Below are 15,739 nucleotides of genomic sequence, written 5' to 3'. Positions count from 1 at the left end.
GAAAGTGAATGAAGTGCACTTAAGGTGAGTGTGCGAAAGTGTTCTTGGGGTTAAGCTTTGGCAGTTACATAAGTGTTAGTGGCTAACACGGATATACAAACATATACATGGCTATAAATTTGAAATAAGTAATGAATATTCGGATAAACGCATGTTTGACTATTCACTTAGTGCGTTCATTTTGTGTCATCTACCATGTAAAGAAAATAATAGAGGGATAGTGTTAAGAAACTTATATCCCACAACTTAATTCCAACCCTTCAATCTGGGTTCTAGAGTATTCTTGTAGTATTCTTTCTCGGGATGAACCTCATTAACAGATAATAACTGAAAGTAGTTAGATCTTACAAGAAGAAATTGGAAAAATATTTAGAAATAATAATAGAACTAATTAAGGGATTACATATATATGTACACTTATGAATTTCAAAAACTTTATTATTATATTATATAATACCTTATTTGAAGAATATGCTCCGGAATTTTTAATTGATTCGATAAATAGTTTATATATCATATATGCACTGGAATCAGCTGTTTATAAATTTGCTGAATGACAGTTCGAAGTACTGTTCACAAGTGTACAAAAGCGGTTTGCCAATAGTAAATGCAAAAAAAGTGATCAGCGATGGAATTCAAACGTAATACTGTGATTGCTTTATATTTAGCTGGAAAATCACAGCCAGAGATTGTTCGTGAGCTCAAAAACCTTAATGTGAATAATGTTTTTGTTTATCGCACCATCACTCGTTACAATGTAGCAATGTAGCATCACAAAACGCCATGGAGGTGGTCATCAAAAGACTGCAACGTCACGTGAGATGGTTAGGAAAGTGAAGACGCGACTTGAGCGAAATCCACGACGAAGTGCCAATGGGTAAGGAACTGAAAATATCCGACTGCAGCATCCGACGCATATTGAAAAATAAGCTCAAGGTCAAGCCTTACAAGTTCCAAAATGCCCATGATCTTACACCGAAGCAGCAACAAGTGAGACTTGAGAGAGCGAAGCAGTTGCTTCGCTTGGCCGAAAGCGGTCAAATTCCGAACATTGTGTTTTCTGACGAAAAAGTTTTTCCATTTGAGCAATTCGTAAACTCTTAAAGCGATAGGGTTTACTTGACCGACCGTTCGTACGAGAATCTAAGTCATCGGTTGGCCACCAGGAGGCAGCACCCGCCACAAATATTGGTTTGGGCCGCTGTCACCGCAGATGGGCGCTCTCCAATTGTTTTCATCGAGCCTGGCGTCAAAGTAAATGCGACATATTATCGGGAATGTGTTCTGGAGGCTGCTTTGAAGCCGTGGGCAAATAAACATTTCTGTCGCAAACCATGGACGTTTCAACAAGACTCAGCACCGTCTCACAAAGCGCGAGTGAGCCAAGAATGGCTGAAAAACAACATTCCGAACATCAATACGACCACACAATGGCTCACCATTGATTCACCAGATGCGAATCCAATGGATTATTCTCTCTAGGCCATTTTAGAGAGTAAGGTCCGAAGTAAAAAATACACCAGTCTCGAGATGCTGAAGAAAGCCATTTTCCGTGAGTGGGCCAAAATACCGGCAAGTCACATTCGGGCAGCTTGCGATTCGTTTTTTGACCGTCTCAAGGCCATAGTTAAGGCAAAAGGTGGTCATATGGAGCAAAAGTGAATTGGTCCGGAATTTGTGATTATTTTCACACATGTTGTACTTTAAAATAAATAAAAATAATTTTCCAAACCGAATTTATGGCTGTTTTAATTGGTTACACTTCGGACCCCGTAGTGTAATCGGTTCTCAAAACTTTAAATTCGTTTTCCTTGGAACGCTCTTTTGAGAGTAGGTGAGCAAACGAACGACTTGAAGTTTGTGGAGGTCCTCTTAAAGATGGAAGACAGGATCAAGGGATCCCATGAAAATTAAATTATGTAAGATCTACAGCTGCTTCTACAAAATAGCAGGTAGATGGTAATTTATAGACGAGAGTCCCTGTTTTCGACCACTTTTTGCAGCAATTTGTGGTGTATGTTAGCAATAATGCACCGAATATTTTCTTGCAGGGCGTATATGTTCACGGTATTTTCTGCGTAGACAAGCGACTTGACACAGCCCCACAAAAAATAGTAGAACGTCGTTGAATCTCACAATCTTGGAGGCTACACCACAAGTCTATGACATTAGATAATGCGCCCAAACAAAAGTTTCCTTCAAAAAATTGATTGTTTCTTTGGCCGTACGACATCTAGAGCCGCCTTGTTGACATCAAAGTAAGAATGCCCAAGGAATGAATTTTAAGTGTGTTCTACCCATTCCACAAAAAGGGAGATCCCACAATCTGCGCCAACTACAGTGGTATAAGCCTCCTCAACATCGCGTATAAGGTTCTATCGAGCGTATTGTGTGAAAGATTTGAGCCCATCGTCAAAAACTGATTGGACATTATTAGTAAGGCTTAAGGCTGGGCCAGATATTCACTATGCGTGAAATATTGGAAAAGACCCACGAAAAGAGAATCGACACGTCTTCGTCGATTTCAAAGCTGCTTTTGACAGCACGAAAACGAGCTTCTTTTATACCACGATGTCTGAATTTTTTATCCCCAAAAAACTAATACGGCTGTGTGAACTGAGGTTGAGCAACACCATAACGTCAGTCAGGATCGGGAAAGACCTCTCCGAGCCGTTCAATACCAAACATGGCGACTCCCTATCGTGCGACTTCTTCAATCTACTGCTGGAGAAAATTATTAGAGCTGCAGAGCTTAATCGAGAAGGTACAATGAGAGACAGCGGCTACACGGGACAGGTCATGCCGTGAATGGACGAAAACACTCCAGCTCTGAAAGTATTTGAAGCAGTGCCCGCTGGGGGAAGCAGAGGCAAAGAAAGACCTCCACTCCGTCGGAAAGATCAGGAGAAGAAGGATCTGGCTTCGCTTGGAATTTCCAATTGGCGCGGAAGCACTGTTATAAGCTCGGCTATAAACGGGTAAGCGGTGTCCACGCCAATTAAGAAGAAAAAAATCATTAAATGTTTTCGTAAGCAAAAGTCCCAACATTATTTATGGAAACTTATTATGAATTTTATAAGGAGTTTCAGATACCGTTGCTTGAGTAGGTTCGGCAGCTGTTTCATAAAAATGGTTTGTGATATTTGTTTAATGCTAGATTGTAAACACAAAATATTGACATTTTAATGAGATAGTTGTTACATGCCTACTTTTTCTGTAAACTTTTACGATTCGTGAAGAGTCGTTTCGCGCCCTTCGCATCAACTCGGACTGACGTATGCAATGAAATCACACTTTTCATTCGCTATTTACCAGTCGAAATTCTCGAACGAGTCATGGAAAATTGGACTCAATTGATGGACCATCTGAGACGTAGTCGCGGCCAACATTTGAAAGAGATAATCTTCAAAAAATAAATGCCAAAGAATGTTCTTTCTAATGATAATAAACATTCCCAATTAAATTTGAAGTTTCTGTTTTTTTTTCTTTAAACAAGTGGAGAACCTAGAGATGGATCACCCATTACAAACAATTAAAATGATGGATATTACCATAGTAAAAACAAAATAGTTAAAGCATTTAATACATTTTTATTGAATTGACGAATATTTTCGCTTTTTATTTATTCAAAACCTCAATTAAATGCCGGCGAGTACGCAAATTGGCTTTAATGACAAAACAATGAGCACGCGCCGCTTTCAAGCGACACACTCACATACAAGTACATACGCGTAGAGCTGCACGCTTATGAATAGTGAAAAATGCGCAAACTAATTTATAACTCGCCATGTGATAATAGAAAAAAATTGTCGCTCAAAAATATAGTTTAGAGTGAGGCTTGAGTTAAAAACAATTAAATGGCAAAGTTGCCTTTTCGCTTAACGCCTTCAAACGAATGTCAATTAAATGTGCGCGTGTTCAACATGCCACAAATATACCGGAGTGCCACACACATGTATATACCGGAGGCACATCAGCCACCCTTCGGTGCCGCAACACGCTTTCATTTGCGGTTGTTAGCTGTCAAATATTTCAATTTTCTAATTTCAAAATTAACATTTTAATTCGCTTGTATGTTAGTGTATTTATTTTCGGCCAGCCCAGCCATAAAACGCTGCCTGATGATCCGCTAGTGTGAGTTTTATATATGTATATTAGAGTGCTATTTGTTTAATTGCTATTAAATTGTTTATGAATTTTTAATTACCGCATTTATGCCGCAACATGCTAGGCAACCAAGCGCACAAAACCACCACAAGTAGCTGTGGTCGTCGCAACAACAACAACCAGTTGCAATGCTTTGTGCTATTAAACGTGGTGTAACCAACCGAAAAAAGAGTAGTTTTGTTTATTAATTTATGACTTCATAAACAAACGACAAGCGCAAGTTGCATGCTCATGTCGGCTACACACAAATTAAATTTGTTGCCACAAAAAAAAAAAAAAAAAAAACACAAAAACAAACAGCTTAATAATAAAGAATAAAAAACTGATATATTTATGGGTTTATGCTAACTTTATACATTGTAAAATAAAGTAAACATTTTGAGTTAGAAATCCGTCTAAGCCGTTCTTCACACCCCAAAGCGATAGGCAGTTTAGGCAGATCAGTTCCGCAGGCAAGCACATAAAGAAGGCGAAAGTGATCGTAAAAAACCATGGACGCAAAAAAATTAACAGGAGAGTGAAGAAGAGGTACACAGTACAGCTGAAACGTATCATTACCCGAAACTTCAGTCTATAGTTTACAAAATTGTATGATCTCGGCAACATACCGCGGAAAGCTATAGAGTGTGATGAAGTTCCCAAGTAGAACGGCGTAACTTGGATGCGAGTATTGTAAAGATGTGTTATGCGGTTAGAGCTTAAATAGTCCCCTCTATTAATTCCTTCCATACTAAAAAAGTCTTCACAGTCCAGCAAGCGCTAAAAAGTATGAAGCTTTTTTTCGGGCATTTGGTAATTAGGGATAAATTATCGTTCGTTATTTGGTAACAGAAATAAACGCAGAATCCTCCAGTTTCTTGGACCTTAAAATATCCGAGTTTTAAGTTTAGGTTAGGTTAGATGACGGAACCGCCAAGATGGCGGGGGGATACACTTAGACTACCATATACAGTCCTTTGTGAAAAAAGATAAAAACTCTTTTATTAACTCCGAACAAAGAGCCTTGAACCCATCGCAAAACTGCTTCGATACTTTATTCCCAATTCCACTACTTCATCTGGCTTTCCATAACAAAGTATGAGATCCGTGGTATTTAAGCCTTGTGCGGTCCGATATCACCAAAATTGTATTAAGGTAGCAGAAATATAGAAGTTGATGCATAAATATGATCACCTGAACTTAAAAAGCAATAAATGAAACCGTAAACCACAACGAGTTGTCCCTCAGAGGAGTTAAAAATGCGTTAAAGAAAAATTTCCCAACCTTAATTCAATATGCAAAAATTTGCTTCCTTGAGTGATAATTTCAATTCGTGATGAAAAAACTATTTCATCATCGAACTAAGAACACTCTTCAATCGATTGAGAGGTTTTTTCTCGTATAGTTTGGCCATAACCCAAGTGTTCGACTCCGGTTCCATTTTCTCACCTGAGATCTTGGACATCAAGCCCGAAGATCTGCGTGCGAAATTTCAAGCTGGTGTTGTCAATTTGGCCGCCGTATCGTTACAGATTGGTTGCCCAACTATTGCTTCAGCACCACACAGTGTTGCCAATGGTTTCAAGAATCTGTTGGCTATGGCTGTTGCCACCGAAATGGTCTTCAAGGAAGTTGCTGCCATCAAGGAGTTCATCAAGGACCCCAGCAAGTTTGTTGCTGCTGCTGCCTCTGTTCCAGCCTCTGCTCCAGCTGGTGCTGGCGCTGCTGCCGAAAAGAAGGAAGAAGCCAAAAAGGAGGAGTCGGAGTCCGAGGAAGACGAGGACATGGGTTTCGGTCTCTTCGACTAAACAACTCAACACTAAAGTTGAGTTCGATCGATTGAGCGGTTTTGTGGCATCAAAAGCTGGAGCTTATTTCGGTTGTTAAAAATCAAATTGAGGTCCTGAACTTCTGTTACTATGAAACTTCAGATAGAAAAATTAAAACTTTTTAATCATGAAGGGAAGGATTTTAGGAGTTTCAACGAGGTAAGTAAATATTTTAGTTCATCAACCATATATTTTGATATACAGAAAATTCAACTAATGAAGAACATTTTCAGCAAAAATTTGCGTTTAACACACATGCAAGTGCGACCACGCCGCCTACAAACTATTCAGACATAAATCGCAAAATTTGACCCCACCTGTTCACTGCTTACTGGCAGAAGAAGAGAAGATATCCAGTAGTACAATGAAACTAAAGTCTAAGTTTTTGCTCACACGCTTAAAAAAAGAAATAGTAAGACACACACACATAGAAAGCCAAAAAGTGAAACAGAATTTCACTGCTACCTTCACTGTAACCCACTCGAAACAACCTTCAGCAGCAGCGCTCTGCAGCAAGCGAAACGCCAACGACCTGCATGGCGTGGAAAATCACACGACGAACTGCTGCGCTGACTGTTGTGTGGAAAATAGTCTGCAAACGATTCGTAGCGTGGAAATTCGCTACGCCTAACAGTGGGGTGCAAGCGAACAAGAGCACGAAGCAATCGCGCAACAGAGCAACAGAAGCATCAACAGCCAGTCGACTTGTGCAGACGCAGCATGTTGCAGGGTAAACTGGATCTCAAAGTGGTTGATGGTAAACTAGCTGGTTTGACGAGTTCAAAAGCAAAGAAAGAAAAGAGAAAAAATGAGAGTGGCTTTTGATTACTATATTTGAGATTTTTTGTAGGTGTGGTGAATTTCAGTTATTTAAGAGAGCGTTAAGTGATTAAGAGCAATTGTGCAGCAAAAGAGAGTTTTACAAAGAGAAAGAGTTTTATAATGCATTTTTGCGCTTGTGCTCTTACTTATTCAAATAATAACATATTGTAGTAATAAAAACAAAACAACAAAATAAAAAATATTAAGTTTTTAACAAAATAGTTTCATTAAAGTTGTGGGAAACGTATGAGTTTTTAAGATAGAGGCTCCACAAACGCAGTTGAGACAACACTACTGTAATATTTAGTTTATAGCGCATTCAGGTTAGTTAAAGTTTTGTAAATCCAATTGATTTTCTTGAAAAACAGCTCTTACCTTTTATTTACCCAAATTTAATGACGAACAGATACGACTAAGCTACTAGGAATAAGATAAAGAACTGTTTATGAGTGCGTTAACAGAAAGGGAAACACTAGGATATATGAAAAAAATTCAATATCTTTGCAGCGCAAAGGTATATGCAAATCTAAAAAAGAAAGCCTCGACCCACCATTATTTAGAGCATTCAAGGCAATAACCTACACTCTGTATTAAATAATTCTTAATTTTCTGATTTATTATTGTACTAAAACGATACACAAGATTTTAATTGACGTCCAGAGTTGTTGCAATATAAGTGGGTTCAGGTACTATATAAAGTCACCAATCCGTCAGTAATCAGGTTTAAAAGAGATTGTCTTCAACGACCCATTTAATGGAAATATTTGGACAAAAATCATTAGCAAAAAAGTGTATTTGAAGAACTCAGTACTCAAAACTTTTAAATTAACGGGCGATGCAAGTAAAATACTTTCCAGTAGCCTTTTTTCGGATTACGCGTGAGTCGTTCAGTATAGTTTAACATTTCATCATTGAAGACTTACGCCTGAACAATGTTTACAAATCGTTCAATTTTATTACGAAAATTGACGCTCTGAAAGAAGCAAACATATATTCCTTTACTGTAACTTATCGTCAAGACAATTACCCATTCAACACCTTAACCCATCTTGGGACCCTGGATAATAATATTCGAACGAATAGATCACATCCAGCAGACAGTGATGATAATACAGCATACACGAAGACCGATGGGAGTCGATTCGGCGCTGTTCGAAGCAACCCGGGCTGACGTATGGAACAACTTGGCGTATTCGATTTCGAGATCTTAAATTGAAATCGACCTTCCCAAGCGACATCGTTTCGCTCTAATGACTCTTGAAAAGACGTTATCGAGCCAAATTTTGTTTAGCGATGAGGCCCATTTCTGCTTCAATGGGTATATAAACAAGCAAAATTGCCGTATTTAGAACGAAGAACAACCTGAAAAGATTCGAGAGCTGACATTTCATCCAGAAAACAAAAACGGTTTGGTGTGGTTTGTGGGAAGGCGGAATCATCGGTTCATATTTCTTTAAAAATGATGCCGGTGAGAACATAAATGTTAACGGCAACTGTTATCGTGCCATTATAAACGACTATTTGCTGATTGATCGCATTAATCAATGGATTTATTGAGAGAATACTTCGATGAGCAGATAATTTCACGTTTCGGCCTGTCGATTGGCCACCAAGATCGTGTGATGTCACAGACTATTTTCTGACAATGTGTAAAGTCTAAAGTCTGTGAGTAATCAACGTCATTGATTCTTTAATAAAATCGTTAAGACTTGTCGTTTTATCAACCTTTAGCCAAAATTTTATAATTCGAATAAGGAAAAAAATTAAAGTTGAATTTAAGGGAAAACTCATTATTCAAGACCGTTTCGTTCATATAACAATTCATACCAATTATGAAGCTGATCGCAGGTTTAATAAATGTGAAGTCTATTGGTACTAAGGAAACTAGGAGAAAAGTTCATTAAATTCAGTACTAATAAAAAGCTAACTAAAAACGATTTTGCAAAGCTCACACCTGCGTGCGACAAATCTCGTTGAATTCGTCATCGGCTCAGAATAAGAATTAAATAAGTTGCTTTTAAGAGTTGATGGGGAAAATCTGCTTCAAAGCAAAATACCAAACTAATTGCAATGCAGCTGTCATCGCTTGAACGTTTATCACTTGCAACACATTTTCCTGCTGCACGAGTTGCATGTGTAAACATGGAAAATCACACCCTTTTCGCAGCAACTCGCTGAAGAGACACAAAGCCAAGGCAAAGAACTTAACAAAATCATGTATATATATGTGTGTGTGTGTAGAAATGGCAGTATAGCATGTCTGGAGACCGTGCGGATAGTTTATTTATTTATTACATTACGTTTTTATAATTAGTGCAGCACGCACACATACACACATAGATCACTGAGTTTGAGTAACAAATCTTAAAACAAACTCAAATAAGAACTTCAGACCAGCATTTAAGTGCAGCAACGAACTTGCTTTCCACTTACCGCCGTAGACGACACATATTCACACACTTTGCTGCCTAAGAATATGCAAGTTCAGACTTCATAGTTTCGAAGGTGCATATGCCACAAGTTGCGCGCAACCAGTTGCCGCCGCCGCCACAACAAGCCTAGTAATTACAAGACACCACAACTATTGTAAGAGTTAATGCCTGTTGTTGCTGTTGTACTGGGCGCAACTTGACTCGACCGCAAGCCCGCCTTGAATGACTCCTGCGCCACGGTTGCTACCGTCCCTTGCTTTGAGTCGTTGTGTCAGCGCTCGACGTGCTCTCATTTAGAAAATTTTCATGTACTCACAGCAGGTACATCATGAGTAAGAAATCCGTTGGCAAGAGTTAGTGGTTGGCTTAAGTGTAGTGACCCTGCAAGTACATTCACATAGTGCAAACTGGAATCCGCACTAAGAGAGTTTGAATGCTGTTGGATCACTTGCTGCGTTGCTGACTTATAACAGGAAAGTTAGCAGTGTCTCGAATTGTACCTTGCTCATGGTTTCATAAACTGTAGATCTTGTAAGTCTAAAGCTTCCTTGTTTAATTATATCACAGAGAAAGGTTTTCATAGGTCTTTGCACCCACATATATTATCTAAATTTTCCTTGTTCCTCATGTTTGTCATATCTTTCTTTAAGTTATACAACAAATTTAGAGTCCTAATAATTTCAGACTTTTCATGGTTAATCGATTTAGAGGAAACCCCTTCTACGTCTGAAATTTCGGAAATTTCGTTCGGAAGTTTACTGTTCGATTCGATTTGATTTGACTTTTGAAGATTCTCATTCAGTACTTTTACGCTCGAGCCCCTGAATGCTACTAACGCTCTAAGATAAAATGCTTAAACATTTGGGTTTCATCTTATAAGACCTAGTAAACGAAGCCTTTAAACGAAAAAGTGTTCTGTGGAAACCCTTAGCAATATACGGAATTTGACTTACAGATATCTTGTTTTTCTCGCGACATTAAAAAAAGAAAATGGATTCTTTCAATTTTTTAACTATTCTTGGATATGTTTGTGAAAATAGATCAGTGAAAGAACATCAATTACATACGTGCCATGTGTTAGAGTTTCCGTGTGGCATATCCCGCAAGGAATGGAAGAGAGTGACGGCGACCATCACCTCAGTTTTTCTAGGGATAGTTAAAGGACGCCCAGGGCCATCCTCAAGGTGTGAAAGTGCTAGATGGCACCATGGGCCTCAAAAGATTGTGAACCGATGAGCGATCGTCTGTCCTTTACAAGGAGGTAGTGCCTCGGGTGGAGGAGGTTTGGAAGGGAGCTAGGCTAGAGCTAGAACTTTCCTCTCCGAGTGGGACACATGACTGGAGGTTTATAAGGCTGAAGAGAAACGACGAACCAAGTCGACAAGTGCTGATTCTGTTAAATGCGGATTCCGTCGGTGCTCTCAGCAAAACTAAGGGAGCCATAAGCTATGGTTTCGAACTGTTGGTCCTCAAGATACTACCGACGGATGCCAGGGCTGATGGCGCTCAGGCTTCAGATGCGGTGGATATGACGGATGGAGATGGTCCAAGGACCATGGAGAACGACCCGAGCCTCTCTAACATTGCGAGTTCTAGAGGCGACTCCGTTTTCAGTCTCGAACAGCCGTTTGATTAGGAGAGGTCGTGCTCTAGACGTCAGCGCTGAGCTAGCGCTTCTGGAAGAGAGTCTGAAGGGTGAGATTCTTCCAGATTAACTGCCAACATGCGAAGACACCTATCTGATCGGGTCGGGTCGGGTGATTTTTGTGGGGCGGGGTAGTGGACTGGGTGCATGTAATTGCAGAATTCGCGACATTAGGGATATGAGTGGTAAGGGGATTAACTGGACTGATGGACGTTTAGATGTTAGCGGTGCGTTCTCCACTAGTCGGAGTCCCGAACAGTTAGAATAGTCTGCGCGTGAATTCTTTGGGCGGCGAAAGCGTTTAACGGCAAATTAGGGCTATCTTTTTGTGTGAAAGATGAGCCCTTGGAGTTCACTCCAACCTCTTCATGCGAACTAGATTTTCGGGGAACTGGCCCTTCGGAGAGTATCGTGGTGGTTGTGGTTAAAACCCAAATGCAGGATGAACTGGCTTTGTTAGTTGAATGTGGAGTTGCATTGCAACCGCGTGTCGGACCCAAAGCACGGCAGAGGTTTTAGATTGGCCTTTAACCCTACCAAGGTGGTTAGTGTGTCCATTCCACACTGCCAATTGGTACAGAAAATGTCTGTCATCTTCAAGGCACTAATTAACGCATTGATTTGATCCACTGTTCTCATGAACGCTGTGGGGTAAGGCTGTCATCAGCAGGTACTCGCGTTAAACACAACGGACGTTAGCCCTTATAAATCCCTTTGAATCCAACCTTCTCCGCCTAGAGTTAACCAATATTCCACATTTGCCGAAAAATCTGTATATGAAAATAATTCTGAAAGCTTTCCTTGCAGGGTCAACTCCACATATTTGTTGCAAATGTTATTAATGCTCTTCTTGGTGTTGTTGTTGTTGTCATCATAAAATGCTGCTCATGTTTAAATCATATGCAAATTTTATTCATAAACATCACAACTGCATGCTAAACACTATGTATAGCCATCAACGTTGTTTTGCTGACAAAGGATGGTCAACAGCTTGGTATACGCTCACATATGCATATTGTATGTATGCATGCATGTATGCGTTTATCCAGACTAACCTTTACACATACGGGTATGTAAACTTGTATCTTAGTGTTAAGTGCAATCACAAACAATACAGTGAAGTGGGTAGCTGGGCAGGACTTGGTAATCAAGCAGTCTACAAAGCTCTCAGACGGACATGCAGACAGTTGGATAACTCCTTTGCAAGTTACGTGTATATGTAATAACAGGTTGCATTACCGACCGGTACAAAGTTATAGGCAGAAGGGGAAGTCATGACAAATTTGTGTATGTCAAATGGAAAAATATTTGTTTAAGTCATGGAAATTAATTTGAGCAAATTTCCAGTCAAAACAGCATTATTTTTAAGACATAAATATTGCTATAGACCTCACTACAATAATCAAGTTGATCAAAGAAACATTTTTATGTGATTTCAATCTAAAAAGGTAAATGGGAAGTTCCAGAAGTTAAAAACCGAACAATTCAAGGATATTACATTGATATTTATACCCGAAAGTGCTACCTAATATAGTACTTTATATGTATGAACTTTAGAATCAGACCAAGTTAGTTCTGATAACAGCAAAGCATCATTGAAGTTTTAGTAAGATTGCGAGTGCGAGTTACATATGTACATATATTCTCGAAGTTAAACGCAGAAAATTGAAATGAATTTAATTTTGGTCTAATCTAATGCTCAATCGATGTCAATGCATTTGAGATTTCAATAATACTTGTATCATTAAATTTTACTTAAGTATGTTAATCTGATCTAATTCCCTATATAATGTTGTTTGCTCTTCTTTTATGTCTCGATTTCCCAATTGCCTCAACCTCAACCAATTTTATGCAGTTTTTATCACAAGGTTATGTTTATTGGCATTAAAATTTAATTGACAGTAGTCATTTTTGACGGTTTTTAGCTTTTAGTGCTTTTTTATAGCTCGGCTTATCTCTGATTTAGAAACTTTTAATTAAAAAATAGAAACATTTGCACGCATTGAATTTTCTTATTTTACAGTTTTTTGTTGGCCTGAAGCGTCGGTATTAAGAGATCAAAAGCATGAACTAGCAAATTGACCATAAAATTTGATCATAACTATTTATTTCGTATGTACGGTTAAGAAGGTAGAGAAGGACCGACACTAAATTTTGTATCGATGGTTATTGTCAACTTGGAGACTAGATTAGATATTTTTTTTGCTTGAAACTGGTTAGAACTATAAATAATTAAAAAAAATATATTAACCAGCTAATTTTAAAACCGTCTTTGAGTCTGATACAATCTTTTGGAAGTAATAATTTCCATTGCTTAATTTGGTGCTTACAGTCGAAGAAGATTATATAGAATTTATTCCTTTTAGTGCGGTCTGCAAGTATTTTTGGGGAAAAATGAGAAAAACCTGGAGCAGAGGTCTGAATAAATAGATATTATGTAGATTATTTATACTTTTAAGAGATATTATTTCTTCAACAGCATACAGCAAAATGGACTTTAGAATTATTGCCAGGATTGTGATCTCGGCTGACTCATTATAGCCTTTTCGCTGGTCCCATTCAATTGGACTCTTGCAACATGTTGCTACAGTTTTGTTTATCTAACGGTTATTTATAACACCTAAAACTAATCGAGATAGATAGAGGATTATATACAAAAGGATCAGGACGACGAAATGAATTAAGATCCGTATGTTTGTCTCCCTGTGCTATGTGTAACTTGAATAAAAATTAAGACCGTAATGAACCTTGATACACGTGTTTCATAGCAAAAAAATTGAGGACGGGTTCGTAGATGGGCGCAATCGGACCACTGCCACACCCACAAAACGTCATTAAACGAAAACTTATAAAGTGCCATAGTTAAGCACTAAATTAAGATATATAATTTTGGGAGCAAGGGACACCTGTTGGTTAAAAAGTGGGCGTAGCAAGGCCTCTAAAAGGAAGAATGTACATAAATATCTCCTAAACCATTAAAACTACAACAACTAAATTCGCAAAGCCCAAATATTATAAAAAATCCTACCAACAGTAAGAAAATGGATGAAATCGGATAATAACACTGTCACTGCCCATATAACTGTACTGTTGAAATCTCCCAAAAGCGCTACACACATGAAATGGTAAAGGAGTCGATGACAAAATTGGACGATGGGCGTGGCACCGCCGTCCTTTAGGTGAAATTACATATCTCGCCTTAGCTCTTTCCTACTTTTTTCAAATCCTGCTTATTGATATCCCTTCTCCGATACTTAAACAGATTTTAATACGAACAATAAACAATTTTAATTTTCAGGAACTCATTGCAGTTATCAAAAGGAAAGGGAAAACCCATCCATCTTTTAGCATAAAGATAAAATGTTTTAACCAAAATGAGCGAAAATGATAACATAAGGATTAATTCTCCAGGTAGCACCTACGCTAATCCACCCACAGCCTCGGTTGTGGCAGGGGCAAGGCTTTTGGAGGTCCCAAACCTGCTCTAAGACGAATGAATAAGTTCGCCAACCGCCTTTTAAGAAGAGATGGGAACCCTGTCCGAAAGATTGGCAATCGCTCCGGGACCGCTAGACGCGAATCGTGCAAACAGCGGATATTGGCAACTAGACCCAGCTGTCAGGATAGTGGAACCTTTCGTAAAAATAAATAACTTCTTGCGTCAGGAAAACGACTCCGAACACCAGAGGTTACCAAAAGTTCTAAGAGAGCGAAGCATAATACCTTTTGTAAGAGACCGACTAGGCGAGACAGTAATGGACCATGAGTTTCAGGGACAGATAAGAAAAAAATCACCAGTGACAAAGCAGAAAGGAAAAGGAGGTCATATGGAGAGGCGACCCTTCTGTTTCCACTACGAGCATGTCAAAGGAGCAACAGCCCATTTTTGAGACGGTGTTCAGCGATCGCCTTATGGAACTAATCCTGCCGTCGACTTCGAATAGGTCGGTGTTCAATATCGACATGGCTCACTTCGAAAGGCGTGATTTACGGTTGGCCATGGCAGAGGGTCTGCCGGAGTTATGGGATAACTCCAAACTATTCAGTTCAGAGTCGGTCATCGCGAGGTGTCGACAATTTCTTCTTCGGAGAAAAGGCGGGTGTGAGAAGGCAGTTGGAACCGCCATCGGCTATTACGTCTACCTGGGAGTCTTGGACTTGGCAATCTCCCCCAACAAAAAGCGACGACCCTTTCTCAAGAGCACAGTTTGAAAAGCCCACCTTATTTACTTATTAATAACTTCTAATCACGTATATTAACTGACACCGAATTAAAGTGGCATCCATAAACCGGGTCTACACACTAGAATATGGTAATTTTAACATTGACTTAATCCAGGAACCAAGAACCTATGAATATCGGGTCACTGGATTAACCTCAGGTAAGCGGACACGTCGACACAGGACATCACAGTGGCCAAGATGGCCAGCAACTCAATGCGTTTAGTGGCAATGTGCCTGCCCTTCGATCACCCATCTCTGCATCTAATGGAAGAACAAAGGATGGTCACGGAGTACGCAAAAAAAAGGAAAAGATGCTAATTCCCAAGAGTACAGCCTGGGGCAGCTCAGCCGGTATGATAGGGCTAAATTAACTTCAAGGACCTACTCGGACTGAGAAGTCCCGATGTGATCGAACTGAATCAGTCATAATGCTGTATGAGAGGCCCAGCGTTAAGGAAACATGATTTCAATTGATCTGAACGAGCAATGATTTTCATTAGATATACTTATTTTAAAGCATGGAGAGTATGTTTTTCAATCGGCTCTATCAGCTCTATCTTTTCTTTCTGCATGTTCTCCATACAATGACCTACAAGTTTCCTGAACTTGATGCCTGAGATGTTCATTGCAACTGAAGAAAC

The 15,739-nt window shown here is 39.2% G+C and overlaps 2 protein-coding genes across 2 annotated transcripts in view; both read left to right on the top strand.

The window, feature by feature from the left end:
* LOC126759289 (uncharacterized) overlaps positions 1-5,967 on the top strand; it is a 73,003-nt gene extending 67,036 nt beyond the window's left edge. The window contains exon 2 of the mRNA XM_050474025.1: positions 5,513-5,967. Coding sequence (XP_050329982.1) covers positions 5,513-5,954 — 442 coding nt within the window. The 3' untranslated portion in view covers positions 5,955-5,967. The remainder of the gene's footprint in view (positions 1-5,512) is intronic.
* The window catches only part of LOC126758939 (irregular chiasm C-roughest protein), a 724,984-nt gene that overhangs the window by 485,361 nt on the left and 223,884 nt on the right, over positions 1-15,739 (top strand). The window lies entirely within an intron of this gene.

Source organism: Bactrocera neohumeralis, chromosome 5 (assembly GCF_024586455.1).
Source record: "Bactrocera neohumeralis isolate Rockhampton chromosome 5, APGP_CSIRO_Bneo_wtdbg2-racon-allhic-juicebox.fasta_v2, whole genome shotgun sequence".
In the NCBI taxonomy this organism is placed as follows: domain Eukaryota; kingdom Metazoa; phylum Arthropoda; class Insecta; order Diptera; family Tephritidae; genus Bactrocera; species Bactrocera neohumeralis.
This window is presented reverse-complemented; position numbering and strand designations above follow the sequence as displayed.